The sequence below is a fragment of the Gymnogyps californianus genome, chromosome 4 (genome assembly GCF_018139145.2).
Source record: "Gymnogyps californianus isolate 813 chromosome 4, ASM1813914v2, whole genome shotgun sequence".
Taxonomy (NCBI): domain Eukaryota; kingdom Metazoa; phylum Chordata; class Aves; order Accipitriformes; family Cathartidae; genus Gymnogyps; species Gymnogyps californianus.
The window spans coordinates 43,178,418-43,197,651 of NC_059474.1; the positions used below are offsets into that span (position 1 = coordinate 43,178,418).

A 19,234-nucleotide genomic window follows, 5' to 3' on the forward strand; every position below is an offset into this window, starting at 1 on the left:
GAGTTACCATGAGTGGAATACCTACTGCATCCTGCCCTTTATAGCATATCCATTTTATCATCAAATGAATCTCTGCATGGCTGCCCTGCACATGCCAAGGGAGGCTCATTAGGAACTGCTACCCAGCAATGGCTTGTCTCGCATTCACATAAATTTGCCAGCACAGACAGTGCACACTAATTCCACATACGTGGGTTTTCTCATCCCTCAGGGAGCAGTCTGTCTTATCAAAAACAGAATGACCCTCTTGTCAGCATAACAGATTTATTAACTCACAAGAATCTTGTTTTGAAACCTGCTGTGTTGTAAAGTTCCAGATGGCAAAACACAACAGTGTGGCAGCGAGTGTATTTGTTTACAGCCTCCCCCCTTCATTGATGGACTTGTCTTTGCCATCGTAATTTCTGCGTGTGGCAGGTACAGAAGTCTTAGAGCAAAGGCTTCCATTTACAGCCAAATAGTGGAGTTCAGTGCCTTATTTATTTCCCAGTGTATTTTTTTTCCTCAAACGCTTCACAAAACAGCAAGCCTAGATTAGTGAAAGCTATGAAGGATGTTGCAACTGGATGCAGCATTACAGCCAAAATGGGTTGTAAAACATTTTGCAGAGTTCTGCTGCTAAAAATAGCTATGCATTGAGTTGAGAAAACGCAGAGAGGCTGGATAAGGTCAGTTGGCACAATGTTAGCTGGTTCTTACAATGGAGAAAACTTACCCACTGTTAATCCACATGTTATTTAGGAGATGGTGTTCTGCTGTCTACTGGATGAGGCCTTACTGGTTTTTTTCCTCTTATCCTGTTTGGTTATCTGTTGTTCTCCTTCCCTTTACTCCCTGGGCTATTTTCTGCAGGATTGCAGCTTGTTCTTTTCTCTTGCATCGTTGTCATCAGGCAATGGACCAATGTGTCGTAAGTGGAATTGCTTAACATGTATTTATCACATTGTTTATTTACATATATTTAACAGCTTTTTAATCTAAATGCACATTACCACAAAAAAACTCTGTTTTTGTAAAGCACTTATTTATTCCAGCAAATGAAAGTCTAGCAGTTTTTAGTAAATAGGATAAATCTTATTTGAAAAGTTACAGGAAATACAGAGTTAATGTCACACCTGTTTTTTTTAAATTAAACACTCGGGGTTTTTTGGAAACTCTCCCAACGTTCCCTAATCTATTTATTTTTAAGAAGAGAGTTAACTCTGTCCCAGCCGAAACCAGGACAGCTTCCGATGAAAAATTAATTGAGCGACTCCCCTAATAAAAGCAGATGCCTTTCCAAATGGGGTTTAAGGCCTGCATCTGGTAATTCAGTTTTTGCAGGTGCAGTCCTCTTTCTACATTAAGTCCTAAAAGTGCTTCCGCAGAAAAAGACAGTAACTATACAGTAGGAGATCTTTCCCTAGGGCTGTGTCAATATGGGAAGTTGACAGCCATTAGCCTCAATTAAAGATGGGAGAACTGACATTTGGAGGGGAAAAACTAAGTGACTTGGCAAGTCTTAAACTTGGAGCATGCCCTCTGAATCTCAGTTCATAGAGACATCCTTCCCATGAGAAATCTAAATAGTCTATGGCTTTAGCATCCCATTCCCCTGCTAGATTTTTTTCCCTTCTTCATGTCACTCGGAAAATAAACTTGGATCATAAACTCCTGGGAACAGGAGCTGTCATCTGTCTTTATTCTCTGAAATGGCTGGCATGTTCTTAGTTGTAGGAAATTAAATTACAAAAAAACCCACTTCCTTTTTTTCTTGTTTGCATCATCTATAAATACATTCATTCTTTTTTTTTTTTAAGTGGTGGGCATCATGTGATTTTAGCTTCCTTAAACACTCATATTCCAATGGATTTAATGAGCGTTTGGGAGCCAGATGGCATACCATATTTTTTTCAAAACATTTTAAAGCACATGACAGACAATTCATGTTGACAGGAGTGCTTCACTGAGGTGTCTGTAAAGCAAATGTGTTACTTGTTACTATTAGAGCAGAATAATTGTTTATGAAAGGCATCCTCAAATTCAACAATGATTCGATGAAGTAAACAGAAATGAATTCTGCTATGTAAACATTGTACACACTGCAGAAATGTTACCCACTTGTATAGGTTGCCTAAAATAATTATGATCTGAGTGGAAATGCATGATGCAGTGTGGTATTATGCAATGATAGTCACTGAAGTCCAGATTCAGGCAATTTTGCTTGAAAATCTTCAGTCTGTGGGCAATATTATGGAAAAGGCTATGGCTGGAGACAATAAAGATGACTCTTTCTTTTTCCTGTAAGATGGAAAGCGAGAAGCATTCTTTCTCCTTTTGTCTACTAGGAAGAGAGAAGAACATGAAGGGAATAACCGTGTAGAAAAAGGAAAGGACATAAAAGCAATGGACTCTACTATTCTAGTTAAGATTGGTTGGAGCTGCAGGTACAGCTTAAAAAGTCAAGCCTGATGAACCTCTTGATGCAAAGACTCAGCTGGGAGGAAAAGCCAGCTATCTGGTTTTGGGAAAATAGCAAGGTCTTTGATTAATGCTTGGTCTGCACTTAGGGATCTTCTCTGGTTTAGTAGCTGAACTGTGAAAATTGGGAGGGAAATACTAGCTTGAATCTTCTCCGAATATTCAGTGTTTCAGTTAAATAACTCAGTTAACCTCTAGCTTTTCTTTAAAAAAATTTCAAACATGGACAAATGTACTTCATTCCTATGTTTTATTCATTATTTTTTTCTGTGTAATTTTCAGTGCTCCTCAGAACTGATATTTTTGGCAAATGTATAGTTCCCCCCCCAAAAAAGGGACCCTGCTCAAGCAATGATACATGAGTTTTGCATCTGTTGAAAGAGCTTGGATGGGGAGAGGAAGAGAGTGTTTCTTTTGTTAAGAAAAAAGAACATGATGTGTAGAAACTGGATAAAGAGAGGCTGAACTCTGACAGAAAGGGGAGCTTGTCCACAGCAGGCTGGGGTTAATCTACTGCTGCAATGTGCAGCATGCAGTATATTCTCTATGTTCAGTATAGAAATGGTACATAACCTTATAGAGAAGATTTAGGCAAGTGAGGATAAAACCAAAAAAGTGTACTTAAAATATATATGTGAATTTTTCCTGTTCTGGAAAAAAGAAGCTCAAAACAGGCTCCTGTAGCACCCTATAGCTGTATCAACCTGCATTACATGGCTTTGAATCAGGAGAGTTGTTTATCACTTTTGCATTTTCATAGCCAATATAGTCATAGTGTGGTAAAATATACACCTTCTAGACTGATCTTCTAAATTGCTCTTGCTTTCCCCCTTTGTGGTAAATATTTAATTGTCTTTTTTATAAAGTAAATATATAGGATTCGTAACAAAATTCCCTTCCGGAGTTTAGAGACAAGTAGCTTGTGCCATCCTGGGTTTCTGTAAGCCCCACTGTTAACTGTGTGTGGTCAGGCAGGAGTGCTTACCAGACCTCTTATGGGGAGCTAGAAAAATGTTTGACTTCTAGTAGAATCTCATCATAAACTCTGCTCTTGAAAATCAAAACCTATGAGGGATGATTAAAAAATAAAACTGTTGAAATAAGGTATGCATTTTATATAATCAAACATTACTTGATCTGACAGAGTCTGGCGTGAGCAATAGTTAATTCTTTCCAAGGATGCTAATTGCTTCTGATAATTTTTGAAGGAATTATTCACTGTCATAGATAAAAAATGGTGTAAGCAATCATCTAAAAATACCTCTTCTCACCTTTAATAACCTAATTCCTACCTCATTAAGCCAGCTGATTGGGCATTATTATGATTTACTATATTGGAAGGACATACAACAGTAAGGGCTTCTGTATGTCACAAGGAGATGAAGTCTTCAGCTTCTCAGTTAAGTACATGAGTAGGACGAAATGACAGCAAAGTATTTCTGCGAGGAGATGCGATATGAAACTAGATTTATTTAGGACAATCTGATAGAGAAAATTGAATGTTGGGAATTGAGTTCCTTGAAAGCTCTCCAAGTATTACTGTATGTGTTTCAGGCTACAAAATGGGTAACAGCTGTAAAGAATATTCTTTTTGACATTTCCTATAATACTGGGGAAGATAAAGGAGGTGAGCAGTCTATGAGATATGAGTGATTGTCACTGTCACTATCACAGTTGCCATTTATTATGGACTGTGTTCAACAGTCATTGCTGGCAAATCATCAGCTGAAGTTTTGCCAGTGTTAAGTCTCTATGTTTAGGATCACAGCTATTTGCAATTATGGGGGGATGACTGCACGGTCCCTTGACTTGCTGCTTTCTGTCAGTAAGTAGATGTGCTACATTAAGTTGGTATTCCTGTACTCAGTAAATTTGTGCCTCATTAGGGCTAACCTTGAAAACATATTCATGGTCACATAATGAACATATGCTAAAATAGGTGAGGCTGTAAAAATGGTTTACTGCTTGTGGATATGCCTTCAGTTTCCTGCTTCAAACAGCTTTTGGTCTCTTCCTTTTCATAAATGTTAGGAATTTCAAAGTCGATATTAGGAGGAATCATGGAAGTATTTCACTTTCATGTGTCTCAGGTCTGCTATTTCCTGGGGGTTAATTACTGTGTTTATAAAACAAAGACTTTGCTTGTGTAAGTTCTTAGAGCTTCTCATGAGAAGGGAGGTGAAGGACCAACTCATGTTGCTTATTAACTATGTTTTACTGTTCCTGCAGTATAGGCCTTTAGCTGACTTTTCTTACCCTAATGAGTTCAGTCCAAATCATTAGGTAGAATCTTTCCATCTTTATTCTCCCCTGCCCTTCTTTCTGACTTTGCCCCCTTCTCCTTGTCCTCTTCTCTCAACATCCCGCTTTATTCCCTTTCCCCAACAAAGCAAACTTTAAGAAACAGTACATACAGTGTACTAAATGTAAATATGAGTAGATGCAGTAAATTTTCAGAAGACTGCATCACAGGACCAAAGTGGGCAACAATTCTGACTTGTCCATACCATTTGTGGAGATTCAAAACTTGAGACTCTGATTAGTGATGTATTAGGGCAGGAAAACCTTGACACTTGTTCCATCATAACATGAAGGAAATTTTGGCTGTTTAGAACTTTTTTCTGTTAGTCTTAATGCTGCGAGCAGTTTTCTGTATGTAGGAGCTAAAACCCAGTTACCTTTGCTGATGAATACTTCTCAAAAGTACTCTTTTTTTTTCCACCAGCAATTGCAGTAATAGCTAAACAGATTTTCACAGGATAAATTAATTCTTGAAATGATTGGGCATGGATCTTACTTTGCAGCTTATATAAATATGTGGTGAATGGGAGTAGGTATGAGTATGAAAGGCAGAATGGGAAAGTTAAGACTGCGTTGATACATGAAATAAAAACAAATTATGCAAGGTCTTGAGTGGACTTTTATGAATGGCATTTAGCTATTTTTAAGTGCTGTTCCTGAGACTACTTATTTTCTCTGTTGAGTATATTAGATAAAAATAAATTGCCTCTAAGAGAACAGGAGGAGAGTTATTCAGTCATGAGTATTCAAACACTTCTGCAAAACTCTTGGATGTTATTGTACCAGACTACTAGTGGATATTCTTAGCGCTTACCAAATATGCAATACACAAAAAATATCCTTTCTATACAAAATGGTCAGTGGAGACTGCTGGGAGTGAGACATGTCCTTCTGTGGTGGTGTCAGTTTTGCTTGTTTTCCAAATTACCTTGGTGGGAGATGCTGACTGCTCTGTGTGATGCTCTCTGCATTTTGCAAAGCTGTCTGTCGAAGAGGTGCTGTACAGAAAGTGGTGAATTTACTCCCTGGATGGCTGAGCTGTTTATTTCCTCCTTGTTCCCAGTCCTCGCTGGCTTGGGGCTTAAGAGCTAAACACTGACACACTCTGTGGCAGTGCAGTCCTTAAATGAGGAGTCAGACGTATGGAGGGAAGCAAGAGATTTCGAGAGATGCTGAGATCCTAGTTTCTATCTCTTTGGTCCAAAGTCTGCTGATACGGTAGGAGTGGCCAGTGGCTGCGATCCGACCGGAGTTGTGGACAGAGGCTGAATGTGCGACAAATGTTTCTTGAAGATACTTTTACAGGGGTGGATGATGGTGGGGTTGTTTTCTTTTAATGTGTAAGGTGCTGCATGGCAGTACTGGAAGTGAAGCGTTCGATTTTAGCAACAGATTAAGCAGCAATAATACAAGCTTCTCTCCGTTGCCTCCGTGGTGCGCCTGACTTCTCACTAGAAGCAGCAGCAATTCAGTGACTGTGCTAACTTAAACATGGGCCTCACGCAGAAGTGTGAAATAATACTAGTCATACTGGGGAAACCTGTTTAGCCAGGAGCATATGAAAACATTAGGTAATTTGCCAAAGCCTCTGATAGCTTTGTTTTGTTGTTTTGGGTTTTTTTTTTTTTAGAGGAGAGACTTCTCACAGGGGTACCGGAATAAGTTTCTTAAGAAGAAAAAGTTTGCCCACATATTTGTTGAAAAAGTACATCTAAATTGTACAAAAACACTTCATGTTGGCATGGTAAAAGTTCACTCTTACAACACAAGAACAAATATTGCAGAGATTTTGGATAGTCTAGAAAAACAAAACAGACTGCAGCGTCATAAAAAAAAGATCACTGAAGAGCAAAAGTATGGTAATTTGGCCACTTAACTATCTGAACTGGTGTGGTTGGGAAAAGTTTGCCAACTTGCAAAATACGGGAGGAGAGGGGAGTGTTTTTCTGTCATACAACTATGTGGCTGGTTTTTTCCTCAGCAGTTCATCTCAGGCTTTGTATCACTTGCCTAGAAGGCTGAGGCCATATCAAAGAGATTTGAGAATTGCAACGTATAACTTGTTAGTTATATAATTTATATATTGTGTGTGTGTGTGTGTGTGTATATAATTAGTAACTAGGCCTGATTTTCCCCAATGCAAATCACAAGTGCACATCTGAAGAAAGGGGTGCTTTAGGCTTGACAGGAACAGAAAGAGTCGGCAATCTCAGTGCTGAGCTGCCCAGGCAAAGTACAAAAAGATGAGGAGCCCTGACAATGGTGTTCCTCTCTGATCTAGAGGAGAGCTCGCCTAGACAGAGGCACCTAGACCAGTTACCCGCTTTTTTTACAGGAAGAAATGCATAGCAGTGTATTGACTGTGTGACCTGCCACCCAGTTATCATTTGGCCTGGAAAGAAGGAAATCTCTTAAAACTCTTCACTGGATTAATTCTGTTCTAAGTCCATGACTCTTGTATCGCAGATACACGCCCTCATCATCAGACTTGCTTAACCTAGAGAGGTAATTTTTAATATGCCAGTTGAAAAGCAAAATAGTTTCTTGAATGAACTGTTGATTTCAATGGATGCTTAATCCCCAGGCTCTCGCATCGCTGGACAGTAATCACCTGGCTGTAGTGTCAAATCTCCGTGGCTTGGCGGTAGTGTCAAATCTCTGTGGCTCACCTTAATTTTTTGTTGTTGTTCCTATAAACTGAAACCGCTTCAGATTTATGGTTATGACAGCCTTGTTCGATTGTGAGAAACTGTAGTTAGTGGCCACATTTCCAGTAAGACAGAAGATTTGAAATCAGGTTTTCTTTTAGCCAAGTGCTCCAACCAGCAGGCTTTTGTTTAAAATGGGACTGACCCATACGTGCAGCTAGTTCCCCAGTTGCTTTCTCTCAGGCCTTGTACAAAACCCATATAATGTGGTAGGTATGCTTTCGCAAGCAGTATAGAGAACAGTATGAAAATGCTGCTGGACCTTTGAGCAGCATGACTCTTTCATGTATGACTCTTGGCAGAAATTTAAGAGACCATGGATTTGGGCACCAACCGTTGGGTTAATGATTAGCACTCAAGTTCCTTTGTAAATCTAGCCTCAAATCCAAAACCAAGAGGAATTTGAAACAGTTGATACAGGGGACCTCAGTTACAGAAACAGCTAGTGGCCCCTGTTTTGTGACGTTATGCTTTGATTTGCATTTTATGCTTTTAGATACATTAAATATCCTTTCCTGTTTGAGGATATTGTGTTCTTCCCCTGTTAATAGAGAAATGCTTACTTGAAAGCAGTATCTCAGTTGTGTGGAAGAATGATTGAAACAGTTTAAGAAAAGAATAAAAAACTCTCCTAGGAAGAGCGGTTTTAATGCCTGAATGCATTAGGCTTCAGGAAAGACAGCTGCATCATTTTGTATACTGTGAACAGGTTCCAAAGGTGTGTATACATGGTCACATAGAGCGCCGTACAAGAATTATTAGCTTCTAATTCCACATCAGTAGTAAGCCAGGCATAATAGTAGCCAGTGTTGAACTAGCTGTTACAGATCTGGACATGATGGATGGAGCAGGTCTATCAGATCAAGTTCATGTATCAGCTACTGTCCCCCAGAAAGGCGAGGTACTCAGTATGACACTGACTTCTCTCTTGGACTCCACTAGCTGATCTTGCTTTAATGGGAAATCAGTGTGAATAAACTGGCTCAGATGAACTCTGCTTAAGACTATCTGATCTCATGATTTAACCAGGCATCTGGAGGAAAAAGGCTAATGTCACCGTGGCCAATGAATGAACACACATCTTGTTTTAAACACCCAGTTAATGAACAAGAATTGAACAGAATCTTGTCTGAACTTTTGAAAAGGATATTTTACTTTGTCAACTATAACACAGTTTTAAAAAAAATACAGTGAAACTCGTGCTTACTCTGTGTCAGCAAAGTCCTAACAGTACAGCAAAGATCAGCTTTTCTTTAACTTTCTTACAAGGATGGGTCAGCTCTCTGGATGAGGACACAGGTCACAAATAGGTTAAAGTCATAATTACTAATATAATTTTCACATAAAATCTGTCTGCTGCTGTCCTCATAGAATACGGTGCTCATAGTTGTTCTCTCTGTAGTATACACATCTTCAGAAAACATGCCATATCACTAAGGACAATTTTTTTCTCCTGTGTTACTTTGCTTATATGTATCACTTGAAGAAAAAGCCGTCATTTTCCCCTGTGAATTCTGATTCTTAGTTATGCTAGAGACCAAAAGTCTCGGTCACAGACTATTCTGCCTCACAGTCTCAGCTCTCTATGCCTTTTCTTATTCATCACTGGGACCTCTGACTTTTCAGAATATGGCATATTCTGAAATGTCATTGGATCACAAAATCTTATTGACTCTTGAAAACAGGACCAGCTTGCAATATAGATATACTTGCTAAAAGAAACTAATTTTGCATAACAGCTTTTCTTGAAGATTTTTTTTCTTACAGATGTTCATCTGTTTAGCAATGCCTACATCTGCTTTTCCTTCTACATGTAAAGAATGATCCATGGGAAAAGAATCCTACATGAATACAGGTAATGTTATTAAACTCTCTACAGCTCCCCTGGAAACATTTATAATCTGAAATCCTGAATAACAGCCTTCAAGTCAAAAGCAAGAACTGTACAAAGTTACGCTCCCACTGAGCTCATAGCAACTCCAGTGTGATTTTGACACTTGTTACTTTGTGGAACCTTTTAATAATAATTTTTCTCAAAAACATTTCAGAAGTGTACTCTTGTACACAATTGTGATTGGTTTTATTCTTATTTCTCAGGTGAAAAAATTTACTCAGTGTGTGTGACTTAAGAGTCCACAGAAACCCCTCCTGCATATCATGAGCCATAAATGTTAACAGCATTACTGTTAAAACATAGTAGTTTTTTATATGAGTTTAATTGCATATCATGAAGCTTATTTTGGTTACTAAACAGGAACTTTCACAGGTGTTTCTGTATTTTGGGTTTATCTACCTTTAAGTGTTTCTGATTTAACTCTCCTGGTATAGTGATGCCTCACACAAGATCCTAGGGATTTTGGGGCAAGGAAATGTGAAAATGAAAGAGAGAAAATCCTTATTCATCTGCTTGTACGTGTCGACGTATGAAACACCTTTTTGTATGTGAAGGGGGAAACAAGGACAGGACAGAGAGCTCCAGTTCAGAGTGAGGCAGCTGCTTCGTGCCCCCATATAAATTCCGGCGACAAGTACTGGGGCTAGGCACGAAGCGTAGTACAAGCGGCTAAGACAGATGTTGTCTGGATGCCTAGATGTAAAATGTAGTTTAAAACCGGAAAGTGTGAAATGAAAGCAGAAGGGCTTGCCCGTATGCGAGCTCTGAGGAGAAGGGAGGCGTGCGCAGGGCCAAATGTGTTCTGCACGTGGGGTCCGTGTCGGCGGCCCTGCCTTGGCGGGTCTCCCTCTCGCCACAGTGCGACCGACCAACGCGCCATGGGGAGCTTCGTCTTGCCCAAGCTACGACACTGGCTCAGAGGGTGCAGCACAGGGACCAGCAGCTCTCCACTCCCTTTCTGGCCGTTACCAGCAGTAACGGCTTCGGTAACAGGTGGTTTACATCATCTCGTCATCTCCTGAAAGCCTGTGTTCAGTTCAGAGCTGAACCATTACCGTGTTGGGGAGGAAAGAAAAGCCTCAGTAAGGAAAGCAAACAAAGAGCTGCTCAGACACCAGAAGGTAAATTGAAATACACATAAAAGCCGTTTTTTCGTCCATCTCCTGTGGTGCACCACCTTCCTGATTTTGAGGACGGCGGGGAGCACAGCCCGCGCTGGGCTCAAGGCGTGAGAGGGGTGGGGGGGTGCGGGGACACGGACGAACGAACGAACGACAACGACCGCCGGGAAGCGGCCGCCCTGCCACCGTGGCACCGGCGCCGCGCGGGGACTACGCGTCCCGGCGTGCCCCGCGGCGGGCGGGCTCCCAGCCGGCGCCGCGCCCCGCTGTCCGTGCCGCGGGCTCCACCTTCAGCCCGAGCGCCGGGCCGGGAGCGGGAGCCGCGTTGAGGCGCACCGCCGCGACGCCCTGCCTCTCCCCTTCCTCCCTCCCTCCCTTCCTTCCTTCCCTCCCTCCATCCTTCCCTCCCGCCCCCGAGGAGGACACGCAGCGGTGAGCGCGGAGCCGCGCCGCGCCCCCGTGCCCACCGCGCGGGCGGCGGCGGCGGCGCGGGGCCTCGCTGCGCGCGTGCGCGGCCGCCCCCTGGCGGCGGGCGGGGCGACTCTGGGCGTAGGCGGTTGGGGGAGGTCAGCCCTCGCGGCGCGCGCGCGCGCGCGCGGGGACCGGGGGGCGGGCGCCCTCAGGCGTGAGGGGCTTCGGTCGGGAGGGAGAGGAGTGCCGCCCCGGGTCGGAGGAGGTTGGTGGGAGCCCAAAACGGGGGAGAGAAAAAAAAGACCCGTTCGCCGAGAGGGGAGAACGGGTTGTCCTCGAGGGTCGGGGCTGGGGGCAGTGTCCTGACGGGGCAGCGTGGGCCGCGGCTGAGGGCGCACAGGTGCGGGCGGCGGGGCGGCCCGGCCCGGCCCGGCCCGGCCCGGCTGGCTGCGGTATCCCGACTGGCATTTGTTGAAAGGTGTCTTCCAGCGGATTTGGAGCTGTGCGCGCTGAGGCGGTTAGCGGTAGTGCCACTGGAGCCCTGGTGGTCACGGATTAAATAGTTTGTTCTGAAAGAAGAGATGGGCCGTAGAGGACAAAGGTGGTACAGGCACGTGTGTGTGGTGCGTGGCGACCTAGAAGAGCCTGTTGCTCAAAAGATACTTGTTTTTCCCTACCTTCATTTGACCAGGGAATATAGGGTTATTACTGCTAGTGCAGCTTTTTTCTCCCAAGTCACAACTCCACAGAATCTGTATGGCTCTTTTGTGCTAAACCAGAAATTGTATATTGTGTTGGAAGTAGGCCTTATGCTCGCCCTGTAAATACCCGGTTAACGCACAAGGGACTTTCACTATTCTTCATGAGAATGGTAGAATCACCAAGATTTTTTCCCTTCTCAAAGAGACCAGGAAGGATAGAATGATACGTTTTAAAGGCGTTCTTTCCCTGCAGGCAGCTTTTTGGGTCCTGTGTAGCTAAGCACGTTCAGAATTATTTGGAAAATACATATAGGTTTGACAGCATTTATAAACAGTATAAGATGGTTCGCTTGATATTGCTTAGGGGTGGAGGAGTTAGACAAGACAACTTCCAGAGATCCCTCCTAATCTATATTATTCCATGTTTCAAATAAAAATAAAAAAGATATGCTCAGTGCTGGTAAGAACAAAATATGAAGGAGGAAATCCTAGCACAACGTTGCTGCAACAAGTAGGCAAGAACTTCCAAGAGTCACTGTGGTAATTCTGTAAAAGAAGAGATCAGTCATGATGGAGAAGGCAGACTGAGACTTTGTTCCTAACAAAAAAATCTGTCAACAAAATATGGGTTGGTTGGTTGTGCCTTTAGTCTGCTAAGACAGTAAGAGCTGTGGTTGCTGGGGTGCAAGACCTGTTGATTCATTTCTTGCAGTCTAGCTACCTAAGGAAGACTACCCAAAAGATTAGTCTTTCTAGTAAGGCAGTGGTGCCCGTTTTTATCACTAAGGAATTGTCTTCATGCAGGACATCTTTTTGTACATGTTCTGTCGAAAGGGCCGCCACCTGAGATGCAAGTATTTAATCCTCTTCCTGCTCCTAGGAAGCTGATTTGAACTTGCCAGTGGAAGCAGACACATGGGTTGATTTCGAGCGCTTGTGCTTACTTTGTTACAGAAAAGGACCACATGCTCTTTCAGGCCCTGTGACAGAAAACCAAAATCATTATGCTATTGTATGAGTTGATGGTGTCCTTGTATGCTTAACACCGTGCGCTCTTCTGGTTATCACACATCAAAAAGGGCATAATAGACCTAAGTAAGGCGAAGGGTAGGGTGGCAGGGTTAAGAGCTTGGACAGTCTTTAGTGAGATACAGAATGGCTTCCACATGTATAAAAGTAACTAAAAGGACCTGAAAGAGGATATAGGGGGAGGGTAAAATACAGAAGAGTAGTCTTTGAAGTTATGAACAGTAAGGGGAAGATATGAGGAGAAATGCATAGTATTACCTAATCAGAAAGCAAATTAAGAACAAAAGGAAGTGCTTTTCCACAAATAATGAAATTCATTGCCTCAGGATGTTACGGAGACAACGTATAATTGGGTTCAAAAAGGATTTATTCAAATGTATGGAAAAGAGCTTCATTACTATTGCTTGGATTCTGCCTCTGGCTCCTCAGGAAATCCCAAAACAGCTGATTGGTTTCTGGAGGCTGCAGAATAAAAGGTCATTCTACAGAAGTACTTTCTTCTTACACTCCTTCCTAAACATCTAAGCTAGCTACTTCAGAATCATTTCACACTTCAAAAAGTTTTTTTTTTTCTTCAAAAGCAGAAACAGAAAAACCTAAGGCTAGTGGTAAAACATAGTATCATGTGGTGTGACTTAGTATTAAACTAGTGTAAATACAATAGTATCGAATCATGCTCAGTAATGTTTGCAATGTGGATGTCCAACACAGATACTGGAGTGAGACCTTGAGGCTAAATGACTTTAATACCAGAATAACGCTTGCAAGAACAATGTAATTACAACTACTATGTTGGCTTTGAATGAACAGCTGAACGATACATTATGGCCTTTAGATGTATAAATCATATATTTCATCAACTGAATAGGAGTTATCATAACACTAGTATTGAAATGTTAGATTACATGCATAATTTTTTTACTAGTTCAGAAATCATTAAGAATTAACTTGCATTTGTAAAAGTGGTGTCTAATTTAGTTCAAGTATTTATTTTTTTGGTGAATAAAAAATTAACAAATCACTAATTCTATAGTCCGATATTACAAAACACTAAAAACTAGTAAGGGCCGTGATATTGACAAGAAGAGTGGTTATTCTCTTGCTATACTGGACCTGAAATTCATGGTTTATTTGCAATTCGTTAATTGTTTTTGAAGATGGGCAAGGTTTGCGCCATTTTTGGAGGATCCCGAGGAATAGGAAAAGCTGTTGCAGAATTACTGGCACAGAAAGGCTGCCGCCTGGCGATTATTGCTAGAAATCTGGAAGCAGCCCAAACCACTGCACGTAATCTTGGTGGTACGTATGCTGCTTTGCAATTATTTCTTCACTGTCCAGTGCTTAGGTAACTTGTAAAAGTAGTAAGTCATTAAATAAACCTCATTGTTTAACTAGATGAAAATGAAAATAAAAGCTGAGAAATTTGAAAGAAAAGCTATATCAGTACAATTTTGTTTTTACAATATTCTTTGGAAAGGTTAAGTATGTTACCTATTCTATCCGCAAGATATAAATTGTAAGATGAAAGGAATTGTTCAAGGTCACAACAGGGAGGTGGTATGAATTGAGTCATCCTTGGCTCCTGACCAAGCCATAACTGAGACCAGTCTGCTCATGCTGAACTTCTGATTTCAAAAGGCCAAAAATATAAAACAAGAAATTGTCACATAACTAATCAGTACCATACTTGAAAATTGTCCTTATTGAATTCTCTGGAGATTAAATGCGTTCCTCAGGTTATAACTAGTTCAGCACCTGTTTTTGCAATTGAGTTGATAAATTCTGAAGAAGGTTTATGAATGGTATACCGTCTCTTACTATTATTATGATGTGCCTTTATTTCAATATAGCAGGACATCTGGCACTTAGCTGTGATGTATCCAGCGAACAAGAAGTCCAAAATACTTTTGAAGAGATGCAGAGGAATTTAGGTCCTATTAACTACTTGGTTAATGCAGCTGGGATCAACAGGTTAGTTGTTCGTTACAAGATTATATGTAATTCTAGATGACAGCATCTTATTGTAAGGTGCTAAGGGCCTTTGCATTTAGTAAGAGTATTGTTAATGAGTACATCTGAAAACGGTATTAAGCACTCACCAATATTTTGTTCCTGATGACGGTAAAATTCTAACAGATGATACAGCTTTCACTGTAGTTTCTGCATTCTGAGTTTATGAGTTCCCCCTCTACTCTTTCTTCTACTTCTTCCCCCCAAAATTGTCCAAAACAATGTTTGATACCTTTCTGCAAAGGAGGCTTTGTTGCCAGAAGCGTAGCTAACTTTTTTCTTGCTACGTGTCGTCCTTGCAATGTCATCATTTTGAATGCTAGAATGTATAGAACCATGTAAATCGCCATTAATATTCCATTCATCAGTCATGTTTTCTTATGCGTAAATGTGATACTGGGGTTGTTCAGTGAGTTCTTTTGGGTTTTTTGGTCTGTTTGTCAGGGATGGTTTGTTACTGAGAACCAAGACTGAAGATATGATAGCCCAGATTCACACGAACCTTTTGGGAACGATGCTGACATGCAAAGCTGCTGTAAAAGGCATGATTCAACAGCAGGGAGGTGCTATTGTCAATATAGGTAAGTTGCTCGTCTAATCCAGTGGAATTCTATGTACTAGTTTTCTAGAAAGGTTTAGCAGGTATAACATGTTGAAATGTTACTTGTTACAATTGACTTATTTTCTTTGTATTTAGACATTCTATATTTAGCATTTCTTTATGAATGCTTATTCTTTTGTGTAATTTCAGCAACTTCTAAATGTAAAACCAGCTCGTTTCAGTAATAAACACCTCAGAGTTTGTATTTTCTTGAAAAAAGAATTTTACCGGTCTTTATCAGCTCTTCTGGTAGCTAAATTTACCAGCTGCTAGTTATTAACTAAGAATCAAATAGGTACAGTTGGTTTCTTTTTTTTTTCTGCGCAAGGATATTTTTTTAGAAAGCTCTTCATTTTACTCTCCTGGTGCCTGTTGGTCAACATAGGCATATGGATTCCACAAAAATCACAGATAATTGGGGGATTTGCTTATCCCAGCAGTAGGCTATAAAGCACATTTAGTAATATACTTTTAATTCTATTTCTTGTAATCTCATTTTCCATTCCAAATTTAAAACTAAAATGATGAAGCTAGTACAAGGTTTCAAATTAGTCATTTAATCTTTTCTTCTCTTTGATGTGTCTTTATTTTAGGAAGTATTGTAGGACTTAAAGGCAACTCTGGTCAAAGTGTATACAGTGCTACCAAAGCAGGATTAGTTGGATTTTCACGCTCTCTTGCCAAAGAAGTAGCAAAAAAGCAAATTCGAGTCAACGTGGTTGCTCCAGGTTAGTTTTTGGGAAGTTCCCACATCCTTGACTGTTGCAGTACATGATCATCAAGACTGCTGGATATTTGCTGTACTCTGAAAGTAACTTAAGACAAATTGCTATTATTTTCTTGAACTTTTGTAAGTAAACGTTTCTAGTCTCTTTTTTCAGTTTAAAGTATAATACATTCTTTTACAAAACCTTCAGTCTTTTTAAGGGAACACTGAGAAATTTGGAAGAGTGTGTCTACCTGTTCCTCTACCCATTATTACATAATAAATGTCTTTTTTTTCTTTGTTCCTCCTTCAAAACCTGCTGTCCTTGCAGATGGAAGGATTAGAGCTAATTATATACAGAGAGCTGCCATCGTCTCCTGCTAGAGAATGCTTATTTGCTATTAGAGAAACATGAAAGACCACGAGAAGCTGGCATGAAAGCATCCCTGTCTAATCCTGTAGTAAAAGGAGAGAGTGTGGAAAGAAAGTTTTGTGAGGACGAGGCTGTGATTTAACAAGACGATCTAGTCCAAGCAAACCAGCACCCTTAAGGAAAAAGCCTTCTGTCTTTTCTGACTTTTTCCACTGATAGCTGTGTACTCTGCCGCTCACCTTGTGCTGGCTCTAATGCCTTTCAGACCTCTACATGAACCAGTTCAGCTTGTGAACTAGGCAGGAAGAATAATTCTTATTGTTTAGTGAGTTGAGCAGCTCACTGAAGGGTCCGGTGCCATCATAAAGGGGCACAGTTGTACAGTAGAAAGAAAAACTGAGACTTTCCCTTCTTGGTGGCAGCTAGAAAGCAGGTAAGATCAGCTCTTTATGAAGCTGCAGCTTATGTGAAGAGAAGTGCAGCAGTGGGAAAACTGAATCTCAGATAACTGAAAATTTTGAAGAAATGTCCTTCAAAATTGTCAAGAAATACTCTTCAAATGAGTGCTATAATAGAAATTATTTAAGTGCTGTCATAAGTTCTAAAATATAATGGAAACACTTGCAAGCTGTAAAATCTTCTTCCCAGAGATTTTATACCCGTGTTTTTATTGAGAATGTTTTGATGAAATGACTGTATTTTCTCTTTCAGAAAAGTGATACTAAATATGGGTTTGGGGCCCAATTTTAGAGTTACCTTTTTTTTTTTTCCATAGACTTCTACAGATCTCAGCATTTTTGTGGTTACATCAGTGATTCCAGAAATGGAAGACATTTTATTGGTTAGCTAAAAATTTGTTCTTGGCTATAAAATGATGTGGACTGACTTCTGAGACTTTGAAGAATGGTAGCTGGTGCTGAATCCTGGTAGTAGATTTCACTTTGGAGGATTCCAGGGAATATCCTCTAGAGAAATTTAGCTGAAAGTTAGGTAACTCTTCAAATATCTCTCCTCTCTTAGGCTTTATTCACACAGAGATGACTGCTCATTTGGAAGAAGATCAGTTGAAGAAGGCAATTCTCCTTGGAAGATTTGGAGAGCCTCGTGAAGTTGCACAAGCTGTTGTCTTTCTTCTAGAGTCCCCTTATGTTACAGGGAGTACTCTAATTGTAGATGGAGGCTTGCAGCTTCTGACTTAAATACTACCTTGAATAAGTACCTACTTAAATGTCATGATGATAATGTATAAATATATAATAATTAAAGGAGGGGTGTGTGGGAATTAGTTGAAGATGGATGTATGTAATTGACTTGATATTCTTTAGTCAGAGGAGAAATTCGGCAGCAGTGGGTTCCAGCGCATATATTTAGCTACCTGAAAGAGTCCATTTGGTATTATGAAGTCTGCACATGCAACAATTTGAAAAAGATCTGGTTTTGGTATAGTGACAGTTTTAAATAACATGCTGATACATTTTTAAAGCACTGTATTTTTATAAAGTCATGTTTTCCAGTTGGGGATAGAATGGAGATTTTACTCGAATTATCATGTTACACAAAGGTTAATAAAGTGCGGAGGCATGTTTATTGGTTGGCAGGTATGATTGCATCAAGTTTTTTATGTAGGGTGAAGATTGCAAACTGTATAATTTTTTTATTCTTATCAGTTAGTCCCCACAAAGTGGCAAGGAGTTTCCTTTGGTTTTTGTTTGTTTGTAGCTAACACTACAAAGCTAGGAGCTTCTATATCTTCAGCATACCTGAATTGCCTTTAGGAGATTTAATTATATGCAACGTGTTTTTATAAAGACAAAACCTGCTCAGTTCCATTCTTGAATGTATGTACAGCACTCATTTAATCCAGTAGCACTTGCGTGTGTATATTGAAGGACTGTTGATGGGTCACTGGAGTTGCTAATTCTGTAATATTCTGAGCTTGAGCTGCACATACACTGGTGAACAGCACAGTTGCAGGCCTAGCCGCATAAAAGACTTTTCACTGACTCAGTAAATGTTTAGAAAACACGTCTCATTTCCAGAGTGTGAAGTCAAGGTGTATTGCTGTATATCTTGAACGCTCAGTTCAGCTATGTTATGTTGATGCTCTTTAATATGTATGTATAGTCAATAAAATAGCCATTTATTTTATTCAAAGCAGCTTTTGAAGCAGAGTAATTATTCAGCTGTAAATGATCCTGAGTGTTCTTCTCTTGCTGAAAAATTACCTAAAATTTGACCTCAGGCTTTTCTGTTGAGATCAAGTAATTTTTGGTAACTGATGTTTTTATCATCTCTGAAGAAAACTATGAATGTGGTTTAGGACCTTCACTTCTTAGCTCCAGTGTTCATTGCATCATGATCCAGATGTAGATTCAGCTTTTGAAATTACTTCCTGTCTTGGCACAAACTGAAGTACAGAAAGAAGAGATCTCACTGATGATAACTTTGAGTCTTTAAAGTCTGAGATTTTCTTCATTTGTGCAGGTGAGAAATTTTGTCTTTGTGCCAGAAAACAGTGCATGTTCAAGCTTCTCGCAGGTATGTATTGAGAAATAATACAAGGAATGGTTGTATATTCAGGGGGTTTTACAGTGGGTTGTGTTACTCACTTTGGAATATAAAATACCACTAAAGGTAGTCCTTTCAGGAGTCCTTATCTTACTGTTATCTATTTGTAGAGAGATGGTGTTATTTGCTGTGAAAAGTTATGTGTCATATGTGTCTTTGCACCAAAAAAAATAATTGCTAATTATGTTTCTCTTTGATAGGAGGAATTGGCCAGAGAATAGATGAATTTTTTCTGAGGGCACTGAAGGTGAGGAAGGACAGCTGGTACTCCCATTTTTACTAGTCAAGTAGTAATATGTCAGTAACTTGGCTGCTTCCCATACCTGTCCTTAGTATTTTACAGGCAAAGCC

At 40.3% G+C, this 19,234-nt stretch overlaps 1 protein-coding gene across 3 annotated transcripts; it reads left to right on the forward strand.

Moving 5' to 3' along the window:
* Window positions 1-10,879: 10,879 nt before the first annotated feature.
* On the forward strand, window positions 10,880-18,469 carry CBR4 (carbonyl reductase 4). 3 transcript variants are annotated; one of them, XM_050895990.1, is made up of 6 exons: window positions 10,880-10,916; window positions 13,783-13,924; window positions 14,476-14,596; window positions 15,080-15,216; window positions 15,830-15,964; window positions 17,336-18,469. In XM_050895990.1, the coding sequence occupies exons 2-6, from the start codon at window positions 13,783-13,785 to the stop codon at window positions 17,512-17,514; spliced, it is 714 nt and encodes a 237-aa protein (XP_050751947.1). In that variant the 5' UTR covers window positions 10,880-10,916; the 3' UTR covers window positions 17,515-18,469. The 3 variants fall into 3 exon arrangements, with proteins under 3 accessions (XP_050751947.1, XP_050751950.1, XP_050751949.1); XM_050895993.1 differs by having other exon boundaries at window positions 14,479-14,596; XM_050895992.1 differs by lacking the exon at window positions 10,880-10,916 and adding an exon at window positions 13,015-13,101.
* Window positions 18,470-19,234: the final 765 nt, after the last annotated feature.